Source organism: Chiloscyllium punctatum, chromosome 37, assembly GCF_047496795.1.
Source record: "Chiloscyllium punctatum isolate Juve2018m chromosome 37, sChiPun1.3, whole genome shotgun sequence".
In the NCBI taxonomy this organism is placed as follows: Eukaryota; Metazoa; Chordata; class Chondrichthyes; order Orectolobiformes; family Hemiscylliidae; genus Chiloscyllium; species Chiloscyllium punctatum.
In genome coordinates this window covers 56520282-56539437 of record NC_092775.1, presented here as the reverse complement: position 1 = coordinate 56539437, position 19156 = coordinate 56520282, and the positions used below count along the sequence as shown (strand labels likewise).

The 19156-nt window shown below is 39.7% G+C and overlaps 1 protein-coding gene across 6 annotated transcripts in view; it reads right to left on the bottom strand.

The window, feature by feature from the left end:
- Positions 1 to 19156, bottom strand: part of pcif1 (phosphorylated CTD interacting factor 1) — a 120072-nt gene that overhangs the window by 100412 nt on the left and 504 nt on the right. For 4 of the 6 annotated variants that reach the window (XR_011954615.1, XR_011954616.1, XM_072556866.1 and 1 more), the window contains exon 2: positions 3522 to 3668. Coding sequence is in view for 4 of the 6 variants with exons in the window: in XM_072556866.1 (XP_072412967.1) it covers positions 3522 to 3668 (147 nt within the window). In the remaining 2 variants the exon portion in view is untranslated. Of the gene's footprint in view, positions 1 to 3521; positions 3669 to 13558; positions 13622 to 18482; positions 18649 to 19156 lie in introns of those variants that run through there. The other 2 variants (XM_072556867.1, XM_072556869.1) reach the window with 2 other exon arrangements.

Sequence of the window (19156 nt, the reverse complement as noted above, 5' to 3'; positions counted from 1 at the left end):
TGATGTACAGGATATGGGAAAATCAGAAGATGAGTTGCTCGCTGCAGTATTCCTAGCCTCGAACCTGCCCTTGTAGCCACTGTATTTATATGCTCAGTTGAGTTTCTGGTTAGCGGTAAACCCAAGAATGCTGATAGTGGGGGCTTCATTAATGACAACACCATTGCACTTCACCAGGTAGTAGTTAGATTGTCTCTTATTGGAGATGGTCATTGCCTGGCAATTGTGTGGCACAGAGATGAGAGTGTGGTGCTGGAAAAGCACATGTCAGGCAGCATCCAAGTGGTACAACTGTCACTTGCCACTTGTTAGCCCAATACTGGATTAGTGGTGCTGGAAGAGCACAGCAGTTTCGCTGCTCGTTGGATGCTGCCTGAATCGACGTTTCGGGCAAAAGCCCTTCATCAGGAATAAAGGCAGTGAGCCTGAAGCGTGAAGAGATAAGCTAGAGGAGGGTGGGGGTGGGGAGAGAGTAGCATAGAGTACAATGGGTGAGTGGGGGAGGAGATGAAGGTGATAGGTCAAGGAGGAGAGGGTGGAGTGGATAGGTGGAAAAGAAGATAGGCAGGTCGGACAAGTCAAGGAGACAGTAACTGAGCTGGAAGTTTGAAACTAGGATGAGGTGGGGGAAGGGGAAATGAGGAAGCTGTTGAAGTCCACATTGATGCCCTGGGGTTGAAGTGTTCCGAGGCGGAAGATGAGGCGTTCTTCCTCCAGGCGTCTGGTGGTGAGGGAGCGGCGGTGAAGGAGGCCCAGGACCTCCATGTCCTCGGCAGAGTGGGAGGGGGAGTTGAAATGTTGGGCCACGGGGCGGTTTGGTTGATTGGTGCGGGTGTCTCGGAGATGTTCCCTAAAGCGCTCTGCTAGGAGGTGCCCAGTCTCCCCAATGTAGAGGAGACCACATCGGGAGCAACGGATACAATAAATGATATTGGTGGATGTGCAGGTGAAACTTTGATGGATGTGGAAGGCTCCTTTAGGGCTTTGGATAGAGGTGAGGGAGGAGGTGTGAGCACAGGTTTTACAGTTCCTGCGGTGGCAGGGGAAAGCCTGGATATTATCCAGGCTTCTGTTGCTTTTTAACATGGACTACTTTGGTGCCCAAGGAGTCATGAATGCTGGTGAACATTGTGCAATCGTTGAAAATCATCATGGCCTAGGTCTCCAAGAAACTCCTGCAGAAATGTCCGGGAGCTGAGATGATTGACCTTTAGGAATCAAATCAGACAGTTCAGTAGCGGCACTATCAATTCATTCTTTATGATGCACATTTAGGTCCCCCATTCTCAATAATTTTAGCATCTGATGAGTTGTGACTGTACAATATTCAGCACCAATTAGCAAACATCCCTACTTCTGACCTTACGAAGAGAAGGGCATGGTTGAAACAGCTGAAGGTGGTTGAGCCACAGTCACTACCCCAAGGAACTCCTGTAGAAGTGAAATGATGGTCCTCAAATAACTACAACCCTCCTCTTTCATGTCAGGTATGACTCCAACCAGCACAGCACTGTTGATTATGGGTTCCTTCCATCACTTTGCTGATGATCAGAAGTAAACTAATGGGAAGGTAAATGCCAAGTTGAATTTGTCCTGTTTCTTGTGTGCAGGACACTAGAATGTGAGCAATTTTCCACATTGCCAGAGAGATGCCAGTGTTGTAACTATATTAGAACAGCTTAGTTAGGGACGTGGCAAACTGCAGAGTACAAGTCTTCAGTATTTCTTGATCATATCACCTACATTTATCCAAAGCATTAATGTAAACTACTGAGTTTGCTCAAGATAAAAATAGATTTCTATTACTAATGACATCAAGGGAAATGGAGATAGCACAGAAAAAGAAGGTTGATCATCAACTAATTTGTAGAATGGCAAAGCAGGTTAGAGGGCCAAATGGTCTACTTCTATTTTCATGATAAGTTTTGCATCAATTTGTTCATCTACAATAATATGGCTTTATTGAGCATTTTCTGCAGACACATGAGAAAAGTCATAAGAAATAATGCCAATACTCCAAGTGAATCATTCCACAATCACAAATGGTGCCAGATATGCATTCTTCAGAATGTAACAGTTTTAAAGAAATTGGTAAAGTTAAAGTTAAATTACAAGTCAGAATGCTTCATGATTTTAAATGATAGATTGCAAGACACTGGCATGGACCAAAAGACTTTTCAAGCAGAGGCAGAATGGATTCACAAATGGTTCTGAATAAATTATATACAAAAAAAAGACAGAGGGGGTCACAGTACATGAAGATATTGCTAAAGTCCATTAAATGTGCTTCTACAGGAAGACTAAAACAAAGAAGATTATGGCCTTAAAAGGCAGTTGTTCCAGTGTCATAATCAATATTTTGTCTTAACCACTTAAAAAAACTCCAATCATTTGCCTTATTTCAGTTTGCAGGACCTAGATGTGGACAAACTGGCCACATAACAAGCCATACTTCATATTGTAGACATACAGCAAGTGAGAAATCCCACTTAAAACTGCACTTGGGAACCACCACTTTCATCTTAAAGATTACGTCCTAACAGCCTGTAATTAACCAAGCCCCAAACCAATTTAATCAAAAATGAACTTTCTGCAATTGACACTCACTTTTCATATTATTTTCTGACCTGCCCTCAGAACTTTTCAACAAACTAACAAATTGGTTTCAACCACTTGATTAAAAAAAAGCACTTGACCGTAAAAAAAAATGTATTTCAACAGCATCTTTTCACAACCAGTAGGCATCCCAAAACACTTTAGTCAATATGTGCAGCTGCTGAGGTATGGTTACTTCAAGAGGAATAGTTTGCATAGCATGGTTCCACAAATAATGGCATGATGATGAAGGTGCATTTGATTGATGTTGGTTAACAATACTGGCCAGAATACCAATAGAATGCCTCTGCTAAAGTATTCCATGGCAATCTTCACGTTGAGACAGGACAGCAAACAGATTAAATGTCTGATACCTAGGGTCAAAACTAATCAGCCCAAAACACATGGGTGTAATCATCAACATCCCTCATACAAAATAAGATCATCCAAACAACACTGCCCTCATAACAGGAACAATGCTTTCGAAAAAAAAACTCAGATCACTTGGTCCTTCCTACAAATTTTCTCAATTAAAGCTAACAAACTGCTCTCCTTTGAGTTGGGACCAGGTCTAACTGTGTTAAATAGACAAATATCAGAATTACCATACCCTTTTCTTCTTGTACCTCCAGGTCCAAATACATAAGCTAGAGTTTCTGTAGCAAATGAGTCTAAACATGCAACTGATCACCTATCTGTATCCTAATAACGAGGACTTTGGAAAGAGGTCAACACTTTAGTCAGCATCAAGTTCACTTCAGGATAATGATCTTTCCATCAAAAACTCTACCTTACATGGCTCTCAAAAAGGTGTAGAAATCACTTGTGAATACAATCACTACAAATTGATGTTAATGGTAGGGTACAGTTTATATATAGAGCGATTAAATATACATCAGAAATAAAAGGTTGAGAATTAAGCTCACCTGATAAATCTTGTGCCACTGGTTTGACAGACTTTGGTGATGATGGCTGCCCCTTGTTGGCTGTACCCCCCTGGATGATAACTGTGGGGTCTGCTTGCAGACCACTGTGGTTTTCACTTGCCATTTCTTTTGCATCTGTCCTGAAACCTGAAATGGACAAAAACATGAGTTACTCTACATCTCACACTGTATCCAAACATCCAGGTGGCATTCTATTTGAGCTGAACTTTGAGATACTTTGTGCTGGTAAAACTTACAACTCGTAAAATTCCAGTAGAATCCCATTAATCCAACAAATTATTTACTGTTTCTGTTTTAAGTTTAAATTACAACTATAACAATATGTAAGTGACAAGCCCTTTAAAGAAATGGTAACACAGGCCTCGAATCCTTCTCGAGTCTGACAACTAACCAATCAATATTGCTGAAACGAAAACAAAGTTCTGGAGAAACTTAACAGTCAGGCAGCATTTGTGGAAAGAAAACAGTTTGGGTCCAGTGACTTTTCTTCAAAACTATTGGTAGCCAGGAAAAGGTGGCATATATACTGAACATAGTGGGGTGGGAGAAAGATAAAGTGAGCGAATAGGTGGTCACAGAGCTCAGAGAGAGAATAAAAAAAAGTTGGCAGACAAAGATGAATAAAGTAAGCCAGGAACAAAGAAAAGCTGATAACAGGAATCATAAGTAGATAGATACTACTGCTTTAAATTATATAGATTACTAGCAGAAGAGCTGTAAAAGTGGCTCCACTCATCCTGCTGATGTGTTCTTTACTGTAGCAACATCTGGTTGTTGGGACAAATTGCAAATCAATGGTTGGAATGTAAACATTTGGAGCAAGATGTATTTTATCTGTAAAAATACCACTATGTGATATAAACTATAGGATTTACATGCATAATTTTAACATGATTTGGCTTGAGTTTAGGTTTGAGTTAGTAACCAAACGATTCTGTGGCTGAAGTTAATAAATTACATTAAGAACAATTTACAATAAATTTCTTATTTAATAATAATTAATGGCTAATAATTAGCCATTCCTAATTCTATCAAAGCCTGGCTGTAGAGTCAATAGTTTGAGAGAACTAAATTAACTTTTGTTAAGTTTAAGACCATTTGTGACCCAGTGTGGTAAATAATGGCACCTCAAGTGTTTGTTAGTTTTTTTTAAAAAAAACTCAGGAGAAATATCTAGAGGGGGAGGGGCTTTTAGCTGTGCATTTTACTTTGAGCAGGGCAGTCCTGTGAAGTCCTTGGTACAGAATGGCAGTCCAGAGAAGACATTGATAGATATAGTGAATTAGATTACCTTGAAGAGAATTGGTGTTTGCCCCAGACCTGAAGTGTTGGGATTAAAATCCTGGAGGTTTTCACTCCTGAGAGAAATGGGTTTTGGGTTCTATACAAAAAGGTGCATTTTTTCCCCTTTTCAAACTTTAGGTCTTTTTCTTTACCTTTGGTTTTATTGTTGAAACTGAAACATAAGCATACTATGCTGCAAATTCTGAGAGAGATCACCATGGAACTTAAAACAGATTCCTAACTAGGATCTGCCTGGTCCAGTAATAACAGGCAAGGTCATAACACAAAAAGCAGAGCCTGAAAAGGAAGCCTCTACAAGCCAAAAAGAGGTCAACTGGAATCAAAGAACAACAGTTTGCATTTATATACTGCCTTTAAAATGTAGTAAACCTCACCAGGTGTTTCACAAGTGTATCAGACAAAATTGGAAGTGGCAGTTCCCAAAAAACAGTAAAACAGTGGAAATAAATACAGGAAGCTTGGCACCATTAAAAGAATTATTTTTCTCCTAGAAAAAAATATCAGATTAACACCACCTTACAATAGCACTGTGTTGACTAATCCCCTACCTCAGGTACCATAGTTTAGATAAACCTAATGTGTGTCTATGTACAAAGCTATTTTAACCTGTACAATTCTGTCTTTGTGTAATACTTTCTATTATTTAACAGAGATTGAATCTGTAGGACATAGGAACTTATGGGCAACTTCCCATAATTAAAAGTGGTAGGGAAGAGGATGGCCTAATGATATTATTGCTAGACTGTTAACCTAGGGACCCGGGTTCAAATCCCACCACGGCAAATAGTGGACTTTGAATTTAATAAGCACCTGGAACCTTGGGTCTAATCGGATCATGAAGCCATTGTCAATTGTCAGAAAATCCATCTGGTTCACTAATGCCTTTTAGGGAGGAAAACAATACAGATTAATTCCCTATGCTAGCTTTAATAGTTCAGTATAGTGCATGTCTATGAACGTATGAGTTTACAAAGAATGGTGAGGAGCAGCTCCTCACCACACAAGCTGTTATTTTGTCACATTTGCTGCCAACAGGCTGCTTCTCTTCAGGTTGAAAGCCCGCAGCTGAGAAGAACAGTTATCAGGTAGGAAATTCAGTGAGGGAGGTATTGAGGGAGCAAGCAGCCGACAGCCAGAACCTGGAAGTTCAGGACCAGTTCAAAAGCTGTGGGTAGTTGGGCAGCGGAGTATTTGGGAAATGGGACAGAGACAGACAAAATGGCGACATTCTGCTGTGGTACCAATGGTGGATTCAAGACCTCCCCATGCTGGTCCAGATAGGGGCATCAGCCAAAGATGGGCAAGGGATTAAGTGGAGGAATAGGAACAAAAAAGGTGCAAGGTGGGTGGAGCTAAAGAAAAGTGAGGAAGAAGGATCTGTATCGAAGCAGTCTTACAGATGAAACTGCAAAAGAGAGGTGAGAGCTGCAAGGAGACGCAAAGAGTGAGGCGGGAGAAGAAGTTTTAGAGCATGGAAGCAGGGGGCAGGTAGCTACAAAACAAAAAGGTTTAAAACCTCTCAATGCATTTAACTAACTGATCTAAGAAAACTTTGAATCACTGAAGAAATTGATTTCTTACAAATGAATGCAGAACTTCTCATTTAAAGCTGTGCAATTTCAGAAGCCACTATGCGTGGAGGAGGGAAAAACAAGTGCTCTTTCCTACCTAAAAACAATTAAATTTAACCAGAGATTACAACCAGAAATGCAGTAAATAGGTTTGCACCTGGCTGGTTAAAGTGATCCAGATTTCTGCACATGCAGTAACTGTGTTCACCAGTCCATCCAAGTTGCACGTAGGGCGATAGCTTTTCATGTGTAGAAGTGCTTTGCAGTTATTTTGATTTTAAAAATACATGCCTATTGACATGTACCAAACTAAGTACTATGTTGTGGCTTTAAGTTTAATGGAGAGTGGATAACTGTGGATCGCGACAAATTCTTCTAATGTTGTTCTCACAAAAGTCCAAATATCCCATAGATCAACAGAAAAGTAGAATGTATTGTTAGTATGAGATGGCATTACCTAATGAGTTAGTGAGCATAAAAAGATAGCCACTAAAAACTAAATAGCACTTGAGAAATTTCGAGGGAAGCCCTTGAGAAAGGAAACTTATGAGCACTTGATGGCTGATTATTTCTACACCATGAGAGCTTGGAAAGATGTACACAGCATTTAAATCACTACAGAGTATTCACATTATGAGAGAATGGCAGCGAACAGCAATAAACAATGGAATGATTAACTAAGAAGTCTATAATCTGCCCAATGGGGACCCATCTGAACACTCCAGCCTTCTAGCTCTTGCTTGGTCAGGACTTCCATTTGCCACAGAGATGCACCCTTTACTTCAGATGAACTTGTAGGCTTGGTCATTTAAATGTAAGAAAGAGGGATCTTACTGAAATGGGGTTGGGGTTTTAACACAACTTAGCACTGTAAAATAACCGTGTCACCTCCTAAACTGAATTTTGAAAAAGTATCTTTGCAAACAATTTTTTGCTGACACTATGATCTCTAATTCCAGAGTGTTGTTGCAGGATCAAACACAAAGATCTCAAAGCACACAGTCTCTTGCTGGTTGCCACCATTAAATCTCTTTTGGACTTAGGAATGCAATAATTTTTGCAGTAGACGACACCTTCAGCAGCAAAGTCTGGGGGGGGCCAAAGACACTTGAAACATTTTGGCGCAACATTCTCCAATCCCCCTGCTTTGCTATATTTCAGGCCCCTTAATACTTTCTCCACTTATTGGATCAGGACCATCAGGTTCTGCATGGTGGTGTTTTCCAATTCATTCCAGATTATGTATTTTCTTTTTCAACATTGTGCTGTCACTACATGGAGTGAATGACAAGAAACCTTATTAGGGTCACTGAAGTGCAATTTAGAAGTCACACAACACGGATTATACTCCAACAGGTTTATTTGAAATCAAGCTTTTGGAGTGTTACCCCCTCCATTGAAGAACTTCTAAGTCAGCAGAGTTTGAAAATTTCTATCCAAGTTGTTAGAACTGAAAAAATTGTGTTTATCAGAACATGAAAAGGTTCATGCCAACAAACTTAAATCAGAAGGGAGGGGCTAGTTAAATAGGAGTGAATTTTCTCCAGTTCTTAACCTACTGTTGGGGAACATGTTAAAACTCTGTCTTACTGCTTACATCTATCTTAGTTTTGCTTATGGCCACCACTGGTTAGGTCAGCATTTATTGCCCATCCCTAATTGCCCAGAGGGCAGTTAACAGTCAACCACATTGCTGTGGGACTGGAATCACATGTAGACCAATCAGGGCAAGAATGGCAGTTTCCTTCCCTAAAAGCCATTCACAAAACCAGATGTGTTTTTTTTAAACCTAACAGTAGGCAATGGTTCCATGGTCATACTTAGACTTTTAGTTCAAAATTTTTATTGATTTCAAATTCCATCTGCCACAGTGGAATTCTAACATGGCCTCAATGTTACCTGGGTCTCTAGGTTAATAGTCTAGGTGATAATATAATTAGGCCATCACCTCCCCTGACTGCTACAGTACAAGGCTTGGTAAGACTACATCTGGAGTACAATGCATAAAAAGAAAATGATATAACTGCATTAGAAACCAGTTGAGAAGGTTAACCTAACTCATTCCTGGGATGAAGGACTTATGAAGACAGGCTCACCAGTTTAAGCTTTTGCCCACTGCAGTTTAGAATGAGAAATGTTCATATTGAAACACTCCAAAGCTTGAGGGAATTTGAAAGAGAGCATAGAGAAAAATGTATCCTCTTTTACAGGAGAGAATTGGGGAAAGAGTTTAAGAAGTGATGCCATTCTTAAGACAGATTACCAAATTTCTCTGGGGACAAGGAGACTGCAATTTTGCTTCCCAGAAAATAGTGGAGGCATAATCATTGAAATTTGAGGCTATGAGAAACAAACTTTTGATAGAAGACAGATTCAAGAGTTACAGGGTGAGGGACAAAGTGCAGTTGAAACTACAATCAGATCAGCTACCATGAGTTTAAAGAGTCAGATGTCCTACTCCTGCACACGAGTTCCAATCTAATCAAGCATAAAACCATTTAAATCAACAAATTTATTTTCATCAATAAAGCATGCATTTGGAAATTTATTCACATAACCAAAGTTGGCACTATAAAAATACAATTAGATTTAATATTTACAATGTTCACTTCTTCCTAACGTGTAACCCAAGAGGTTTTTCCAGTCCCTGTGCCCTATGGTGGAAAACATTTAGAAAGTGGTCTTTTCTCATGACACTTTTGCAGTGGCTGGCCCATGCTTAAATGTTCCCTCAGCATGTAGTCATGGACCTCGCAAAGTGGCAAAAATCAGTCAGGACTTCAGGCAGATAAAAGCATGTCTTTCACGAAGCTGATGGCCCTCCAGCCCATGTTGAAAGGAAACAAAGTGCACATCAAGATTATAGTCTGAAGTTACTGAACAAAGTATGGAGTCAAGGTTGGAAACTGCCTGAGGAGATATTGTTCCTCAAGCTTCAATGGAATAGAGCAGGAGGCCAAGGGCAGTAATATCAAACTGAACTTGGGAGTTTCATTTTCACCCAAGTTGATGGTTGCCTCTTTGTGTTTTCATTTCTCTCTCATTTGTGTGCAGTCACCATTGCTTGTGCTATGGGCACATCTTTTGATTATTTTCTTGTCCCATCAACATTCTTTTTGGCCCTAGACACAGTTAAACTTGCAAACTTTTAAACTCAATTCTTCCTGTCTTTCACTCTACCACACATCTTTTGTCCTTGTCCTCCCTCAGAACATTTTATGAAATTGACCTTAGATGTGTCAACAAAGAACATAGGCCTATGTTTCTCAGTGCATAATGCTTCCAGACATACAATTCCTCAAGCATGTTGCTTTAATTTCAGATATTCAGTCAGTTAGTTTTGTCCAATTGAAATTCAAGTCAGTCATGAAGTGTTAAGTAGAAGACTTCAAAATCTGGAATGAAGTCAAAGAAGGCAAGGCATTCATTCAATCATAGAATCCCTGGTGTGAATTCAGCCCTCTGAAGAGCATCCCATCCAGATCCAACCCCCACCTCTAACTCTGCATTTAATATGGCTAATTCACTCAGCCTGCACACGCCCAGACACTATGAGCAATCTAGCACAGCCAATCCACCTAAACTACACATCTTTGGACTAGGCAAGGACACCCACACAGACAACGGGAAAATGCACAAACTCCATACAGACAGACACCCAAAAGGTAGAATTGAACCCAGGTCCTTGGCACTGTAAGGGAGCAGTGCTAACCACTGAGCAACTGTGCTGCCCATACGGTTGACAATCTGATAGCTTTATTCAGCTGAAAGATCAGCTGTCCTTCAACATTAGTATAAAATACCATCTAGAAGAGAAACTTCACTCTTTACCACCTCAGTGGAAGAACTAAACTGACTACCATTGATAAACATGACCTACAGTTTACAGATCTGCAGTGCCATTGCTACTAAGTGTCAGGTTTGCAAGCTAGTCTCTCTTCAGTTGTGCATACAAGAGACATGCATTTATCATAGCAAATTCGCAACAATTCTCACCCATTCAACCAAATATTCCATCTCTGGTATATCAAAGGAAACAGTGCAATATGCTGAACACTTTCCATACCTTGGTAGCCATCTTTCTTATCAGAAAGAAACTACAGATGCTGGAATCCAAAGTAGACAAAACCGGAGGCTGGAAGTGCATAGCAAGCCAGACATCAGGAGATGGAGAAGTCAATGTTTTGGGTATAATGCTTCTTCAGGACTGGTAGGTGGTGGTGTGTGTGTGTGTGTGTGGGGTGGGGGGGGGTGGGGGGGAGAGAGTAGCAGAATGGCGAGGTAGTGATAGGTGAACACAGGGCATGGGTACAATCTGCTTGGTTGATGGGAGGGATGAATCCTGTTGGTACCTGGAAGGAAGGCTTACTAGGCAGATGGAAGGAAGTAGGCAGGGCTGGAAAGGGTGTCGGGGATGTGTGGGAAGGTTACTTGAAAGTTGAGGTCGTACCCACTACCTGTGTTCACCTATTACTATCTCACCATTCTGCTACTCTCCCATCCAACCCACCTCCCGCTTTATCTGTAGCTCCCTTCACCCCCACATCTAGCCCTGAAGGATTATACCTGAAATATCTTTCTCAACAAGCCACCAATGATAATCCAATACTGATCAGCCTCCTACAAACTTAACTTCCAGAAGTCAACAAAGTCCAAGTTTGGAAAGCAGTTGTCATAGAAATGCATGCAAAAAAAAAAAAAAATAAAAAATCGACTGAGCTTTCCTGTTTTTTTTTAAATCTCCACTGACGCTGTCAAAATGCTGGAAGTCTGTAACAGCATTAAGCATGGTGGCCAAATGACTACCATCTCAAGAGCAACTTTGGATGGACTTCTGATGATTAACACTAATCATCTTGTCATTTTAAAGTATATAAAATGACAACAAATCTGAGAACTATTGAATATTTGGCATAACTGGAATAAGCAACGGAGCTGATCAGTATTGGATTATCATTGGTGGCTTGTTGAGAAAGATATTTCAGGTATAATCCTTCAGGACTAGATGTGAGGGTGAGGGGAGCTACAGATAAAGCGGGGAGGTGGGTTGGATGGGAGAGTAGCAGAATGGTGTGATAGTAATAGGTGAACACAGGTTGTGGGTACGACCTCAACTTTCAAGTAACCTTCCCACCCATCCCCTGGTACCTTTCCAGCCCTGCCTATTTCCTTATGGCAGCACAGTCGCACAGTGGTTAGCACTGCTGCGTCACAGCACCAGAGACCCGGGTTCAATTCCCGCCTCAGGTGACTAACTGTGTGGAGTTTGCACATTCTCCCAGTGTCTGCGTGGGTTTCCTCCGGGTGCTTCGGTTTCCTCCCACATTTCAAAATTGTGCAGGTTAGGTGAATTGGCCATGATAAATTGCCCATAGTGTTAGGTGAAGGGGTAAATGTAGGGGAATGGGTCTGGGTGGGTTGCACTTCAGCGCATCGGTGTGGACTTGATGGGCTGAAGAGCCTGTTTCCACACTAAGTAATCTAAACAAAAAGAGCTCATTTAAATTTCTTTAAATTACCTTCCACGAGTCCATTATCTCCCTTACAGCAGTAGTCAGCACTTGATTTACCATCACTTGTTAAATACCTGTAAGCTGGCTGTTTCTGATTCACATGAGGACTCATCACACTGTACTGAAGAATTCTGGAGTCTCTCTCCATTTAAATATTATTTAGCTTTTCTAATAGTGCTGTGAAGGTGGACAATTTCACATTCCTCCGCCTGGCCCCAAACTAATTTTTGCTGATTCACACAATCTATAACTCAGACTCCATTTTTCTCTCAACTTGTTTTCTTATTTAACTTTATACAAACTGCAATTTTAGCCACAAAACAAGTCATTTGTTCATCCAAGTCATCAACACACTTCACAAATAAACCGTTTACCAGCTTGCGAAATGGAAGAAATCTTCAACATTATGATTTAAAATTGCAATAATTCAAGAACACATTTTAGTTCACACCAAGAGTCTTCAGACTCAAAAATCATCCAGCCCAGATAATTTTTAGGAGTTGTTGCTATTACATTATCTGTGGATCCTTGAAATATACCATTAACTGAAAACGCACCAATGGTAAACAAATACACTGGTAGAGTAACTGTGCTATATTAAGAGTGGTTGCCTCTACCAACATAAGCAGCAAATTAACTTTTAATTTAAGTGTGTGCACGCACGTGCACTTCAGGAATAGTTATTGGATATGCAGCATTGGTATTTTTAAACTTCTGATTGACTGCCAATTTATACTCAAACTAATATTTCTGTTTATAGGCCTGGAATAATTAGCATGGAGTATTTTTCTTCTTTATACCTCATTAGTTTTGGTCCTTTTAAGTCAAAGCCATATTGGAGTTTGGAGTAACTAATACTGGCAAATACGTTTTTGAAAAATGTCTTCCATTTGATCCCCAGTGTACTACGTAGTTCTACTTACATCCAAATATTCTCAAAGCAGCTTCAATTCCTAATAACTTTGCAAACTTACTTTTCCAGCAAAATACATTAAAGAAACCAGCTATTTCTTAGTATTTAAAAAATTTAGAGACCAAATTAATAACACCAGCTGATTGAAAGAAATGATGCAGCTGTAACTCAATGACACCACTTGTCTGGTACAAAACTTGTAAACTACTGTCATAGCATATGACATTTTCAAACTTTGCTGAAGGTTTGTCCTTGGAAAGAAATTAGTGGTTCCCCTATCCATTTCATCCAAATCTTGTTCCCCATTTAGAACTGATCTTTTCATGGAATGGAAAGGAAAATTTGCCCACTTTGTTCAACTTACACAAGTCTCAACTAATTTAAACCTAATGTTGCTCTTTTCACTTGTATTTTTTTTCCAACTGATTCTGATGTGCTCAATTATTTTAATAATTTTACAAATCAGCATGCCCTGTTTTGTTGGAACATTCTAAAAATATTTCCAGAACACTACAGCGAGATAAGTTGTCAATAGATCATGTAACATTTGAAGAGAACATTTTTCAAATTGAAGACCACTGCCAGAACGTAACGAAAATATTGCATTTGAGAAGAACAAACTGCATTCTGGGAGACAGTTTATGCAGCTCTATGGGTCCAAATCTCACTGTAGTAGATTGTGAAATTTGAATTCAATTCAAAATCTGCAATTACCTTTGGGCCCTCTTGTGGTGCAGAAATAGTGTCCACACCCGTGAAGCAGGACACCAGATTCAAGTCCCACCTGGTCTAGAGGTGTAAAGCATTTTCAAACAGGTTGATTAGAAAAAAATAGGTTAAATTTAATAAATAAAGCTCTTTGAGAACAGCCACATAACCCAGCTCTTGGAATTAGAAAACAATTACATGGGGTAAGTATAGGACTGCCACAGACAGATGAGAAAGAACCTCTTATAAAATCATTTCTCAAAGCTGAGCTGATGATTCAAACACCCACCAGAACACTTCATTGCTGCAATCCAGGAGGAATTTTCAATCAACTCCAAAACTGTGTTTTTCTACTTTGTAGTAAGGACGGTAATGTTTAACTTTTAACTTTGTTTTCCTTATTTTCCTGCTTTACAACAAAGATTCTGTGTGCCGGTACCTTTGTACCCAAAGTGGCACAAGTGACCACTTGTAAACCTTTCATTATACTCACAGGAGTACGTGATAATAAGTCTAATTCAATTCAATCTAAGTTGAATTTTCTAATTCATGAAAATAATTTGATTCTTTGTCACAATTTTGTTGTAAGCCACTTTGAAACATTCTAAATTATTTAAATCAAGTGGCAAACTGGAGGCCAACCACCATGTTCTAAAAAGGCACATTCACAAATCAAAAGAAACTTACCTGAGGTCACTTAGAATTTATATACATCTCAAACTCTACAAAAAAGCTTAAATCAACTTCACAATGTATCAGAATCAACATTTCCACTGACCAAACATATGATATTGGAGAAACACAATGTCAGATCACTACTAATGCTGATGCAGCTACTAGATTCAGATGGACATGCCTATGACACAGCAATCCAGGAATTGAAGTCTTTCAAATCTTCATGAAGTGGACTGAAAGGTCCCCAGCTGCAAACACTTGAGATTCAGGTTCTGGAATTCTAAACTTTTGGCATCACGATGATGTATCTGCAAAGCTAAGAACTACGTGGACAGCATGGTTAACAAGATTGTCACGCAGTAGAAGATGACCTGGCAGGCAAAGAGAGATTGGGTGCCATTAGATAGTCAAAAAAGACCAGGCAGACAGGGCAGGCATCCCTTCATCTCATTATTCAAATGGAAACCCATTGGTGAATGTTGTAGGTGACGGTTCACAAAAGGAATGCAAAAAGAGTCAAGCTTAAATAACCAAAAGTAATTCAGCTGTACAAGAAAGAAACAGAAGGGGGCACATGATAGTAGTAGATGGCTTGAGCGTTTGGGGAACAAATAGGAATTTCTGTAGTTGTTAACATGATTCCAGGATGTTGCATCTGCGCTGTCAGGATTAAGGATGTCACAAAACTGCTGTAGAACATTCTTTTGAGAAGGGTGAAGAACCAGAAAATTAGAAAGTGGTATGGAGTCATGAGAGTTGAATTTAGGAAGACAGGCATGATTCTGAAACAGTAATGTCACAATTGCTCTCTGTGCACATTAGATATAGAAATAGGATGACTGCACAAGTAAATATGTGAATAAAAAAAAGCATAACGAGGATGGGTTATACCTCAAGACTACTGGGACTAATGTTCACAGGGATTTTTGCTAGTGCTGTTGGACAGGATTTAAGCTAGCTCATCAGGGGATGGGAATCTAAGAGGGAATTCACTTCAGACAGAAACAAAGCTAGTTTACAGGAAATAGAAAACAAAAAGCAGCAGAAATGGGTCCTTGAATTAACTAGTTTCGAATTACAAAAAAGTATCAAAAAGGAATAAGTACAGGCACTATCTGAATGCATGCATTTGCTAAAGTAAATTGCAGGAGCTAGTAGAATGAAAAGTGAATGACTTCATTGCTGTTTAAAGAGATGCGGCTATGGGTAATCAACAATGAAACTGAATATCAAAGGACAGTCAATATTTGAGAGACTGGCAAAATATTGCCAAGTGGGTGGGAATGGGCCAAGTTAGTATTAACAAGAGGAGTTTCCAATCAGAACAACACGACGTAGTACCTTTGACATTAGAAAACGGCAAACAGCAACATTGGCTGGCTTATAGACTGAGCAGAAGTGGCAGTGATTGGTAATTTCTAGTTACCAATAACATCAAGGATAATAGGAATAGTGTAGGAATTTGGCACTGAGCAATGATCAAAAATAGATTTGAGGGGCTGAATGACCTACTCCTTCTTCAGAGCACGCAGACAGTCAGCAGTTGATTGGTGTTATAAAGATGGGTAGAATAATAGGGAATTGAAAAGCAAAGTGTGGTTGCCTTAAGGGGGAAAAAGTGTTATTTAAGTTTAGAGTTCAGCAGAGAAGGGAGTCTGCGAGCAGCTATGGAAAACAGACGGTTCTAAAATGATGTGACAGTTGACAGGTTTGCTGCTGTTTTGACAAATCAAATTTGACCAATTAATTGACACCAAACAGTCAGCCATTCAAAGCCAATTTAATTTAAAACTGATGGCATTTACAGTCAGAAAAAGTTGTAAGAATTGGGTGCATCGTCAAGGATAGATAAGACTGGAGTTTTTGAAAATCAAATTGCCCATCTGACATGAAAAGTTGTCAAAGAAATTTCTAAGGCACCATCTATTTAAAAAAGGTACCAAGGCATTTGATAACAAAAAAATACAAGCAATAAAAAAAAAGACAACAACCTAGGAGAAGATAGCAGATCTGGGAAAAAAAGGAAGGAAGGAAGGCAGGCAGGCAGGCTGAAGGAAGAGGAGAAGACCATCTCAGTGTAGACTTTAGGAGATTAAGTGCTAATTTACCATTATTATTAATTGTGTCATTGGAACAGCATATTAATAGAATTTTAGTCAGCTAAGAGTGTGGTTAGTTCGGGGAAAGTGTTTGGTTTGTTAATAGTTTTGTTAGTGTTCACTGTTAGGGATAAATAAATAGTTATTTTTATAGTGGAAATCAGGGATTTTCTTTCATTCACACATTTTTAACAGATTACGAGGCGAGACAATCTTCTCTGGGTACTTTAGTTTAATTACCGAGGGGTCAGGCCTCCTCATCATAACAGTGGGAAAGATAAATGCACTGCTTATTCCAAGGAGAATAGGTTGCATTTAAATACTACTTTACATGAAATGCTTTGATGGATAGTCATGTAGAAAGCAGACAGCCAAAATGCGCTTAGCGAACCCCTGTGAACAGCAGTGCCGTAACAACTAAATATTATTCTGATATTGATCAAGGTTAAGTATTAGCCAGGATATTGGAAATAACTCCCATGCTGTTCTTTAAAATGGTGCCATAGATTCTTTGACACTGATCCAAGGAAGTGGATGGGGTTATTGTTTAACATCTTGCCCAAATGACAGCATCTCAAAACAGAGAAGCAGTCCTGAAGTGCCTTGAACCCAGAACCTCAACAGTACTACCAGCTAGTTACAGCTAACAAAGACAAATAGTGAACAAATGAAGAATGCTTGAGAAAATAAAATCAACTACTCCTGTGCAAAGAAAGAACGTACTAGGCTGGCAACCAAAGGCTATTCCAGTGCAATCAAAAAGTTACATGGTTTATAAATTCTTGACTGTTCTAATTCAACTCAGTTGACATTTACTGAGCTTGTCATTGCATGTATTTTTTCCAACCGGTCACAGTAGGCATTTCCAAGCATGGGAAAAGCTGGAATTACATTTTCACTTAATTTAAACCAATTCCTCTAACACACAGAGCTCTAACCAGGCTGAACCAATAGGTATTGGTTCAGTTATAGGTTAGCCCCTAAAGTCACAGATCAAAGCATGACCTGCTTGGGTTCTCTTCAAAGTCGCTATAGTAATCCACTGAATTATTAGCGTTAAAACAAAACTATTATTGCATATGACAACAATGTAAAGCAAAAACAAACTCAAAAAGGTAGACACAGGTAGCTCAGTCTTCCAAAAAAAAAGTTAACTGTACACTAGTCACACTCCCACTAGAATTAAATCCATGTCAGATATCCAATTTAGAAATGAGACCTGGAACCCAAAATCTCTTCAGGTTCACCACAGGCCTTATACTAGCACTCCAAATTCAGATGTGGCTCAAACTCAGTCTATTGATTTATGGATTAACAATAATACATTCAATTCACACATTCAACGTATGAAAAAGGAGATGGAACTGTAGACAAAAACTTAAACTGCAGAGATACCACACATAAACATCAGATCAAATCACTCTGCTAAATGAAGTAGACGTTAATGGAAAAAGACAGAAGTTGGAAATCTCCACTTCATCACACATCAAACTGGTTACAGAAAGAGGCAGCAGAAACTAGGAAGGTACTGGCTATAGCCTTCTAATTCTCATCAGATACAAGATCCATTCACCCTTGTTTGAAGAAAAAAAGGTGCAAGAAACTTCAAACCTGTTAGTTTACCTCCAGAAGTTTTAAAATTTAATAATTCATCACAATACAGTAACTTCTACAAATTCAGACTAATTAGGGAGCCACAGCTTTGTTGAAGGTAGCGAAATAACAGAAGGTGGGGGGTGTGCGAAGAATAGGGTTGATATGGTGTATGTGGGCTTCCAAAAGACATTTGATACTACAGAACAGCAAAATTGAAACCCATGGAATAGATTGGGCAACTCAGATAATATAAGTGGACTAAGAGCCTGAGGAAGGTAGCGAACAGGGAACAGTTAGCAATTCTTCAACACCCCCAGAAAGATGTTGAGAAATTTCAGATTGCAGCTCTTGAACCTCAAACTGTGCACTTACATCCAAGATTTTAAAAAAGGGAGCTGGGCTTTCAAGGATGATACAATCAGCATTTTAAGTCAATATACAAGCAACTGGCCTTGGAGATGAACCCAGCTGATATTAGTGAAAACTCACAAAGTTAGTTTGCCAGGATTCAGGTCAACAGCTATGAATAGCAGGAATAAAATGTGTGATCTCACACTCACATTGAGTAAGGCAAATGTTGTGACGAGCTAAAATAAGGCTTAAAGTTCCACATATCTGGAGGAAAAATCTGCAAGGGAAAAAACCTCACTGTAAAAAAAAGGTTTTTGAGATCAAATTCCCTGGCTGAAAGAGGAGAAGAACAAAGTAAACCCTCAGGAGCCGAGACGTGCATTGAACTTATCCCGGGACAACAGAATGTTGATAAAAGAACAAAGTTTACAAAGTACACTAAAAAAAGGGGGGGGGGGGAAAGAGACGCTCTGCCTGGTGATAAACATTGCAAAAGACATCGTTTAGTCAATAGAACTTTTTAGTCTTTTGGTACGGGAGAATTCTTACTGCATGAAAAGCATAATGTCAAATTTTAATTGGTCCCTTGCTTGGGTACGTTTTCATCACCTTCTGCTGTGTTATCTTTCCAAACTAACTGGAAGAGCTAGTCACTCCCCCGATTCCCTCCTCTCTCCCTCCACCCAATCTCTCCCTGTCTTGCCCTCCCATCTCCTGTCTCCCTACCCTCCCCATTCCAACTCCGCTCTCATTCTCTTTCCACCCTTCTCTCTGTGTGTTCCCACTGGCTCTCTCTCCCTCCCACCTCTCTCTTACCCTCCCTCCCTCACTCGCTGTTGTCAATGGAGCCGCTGTGTTGCTGGCGCCTCACTGCGCATGCTCC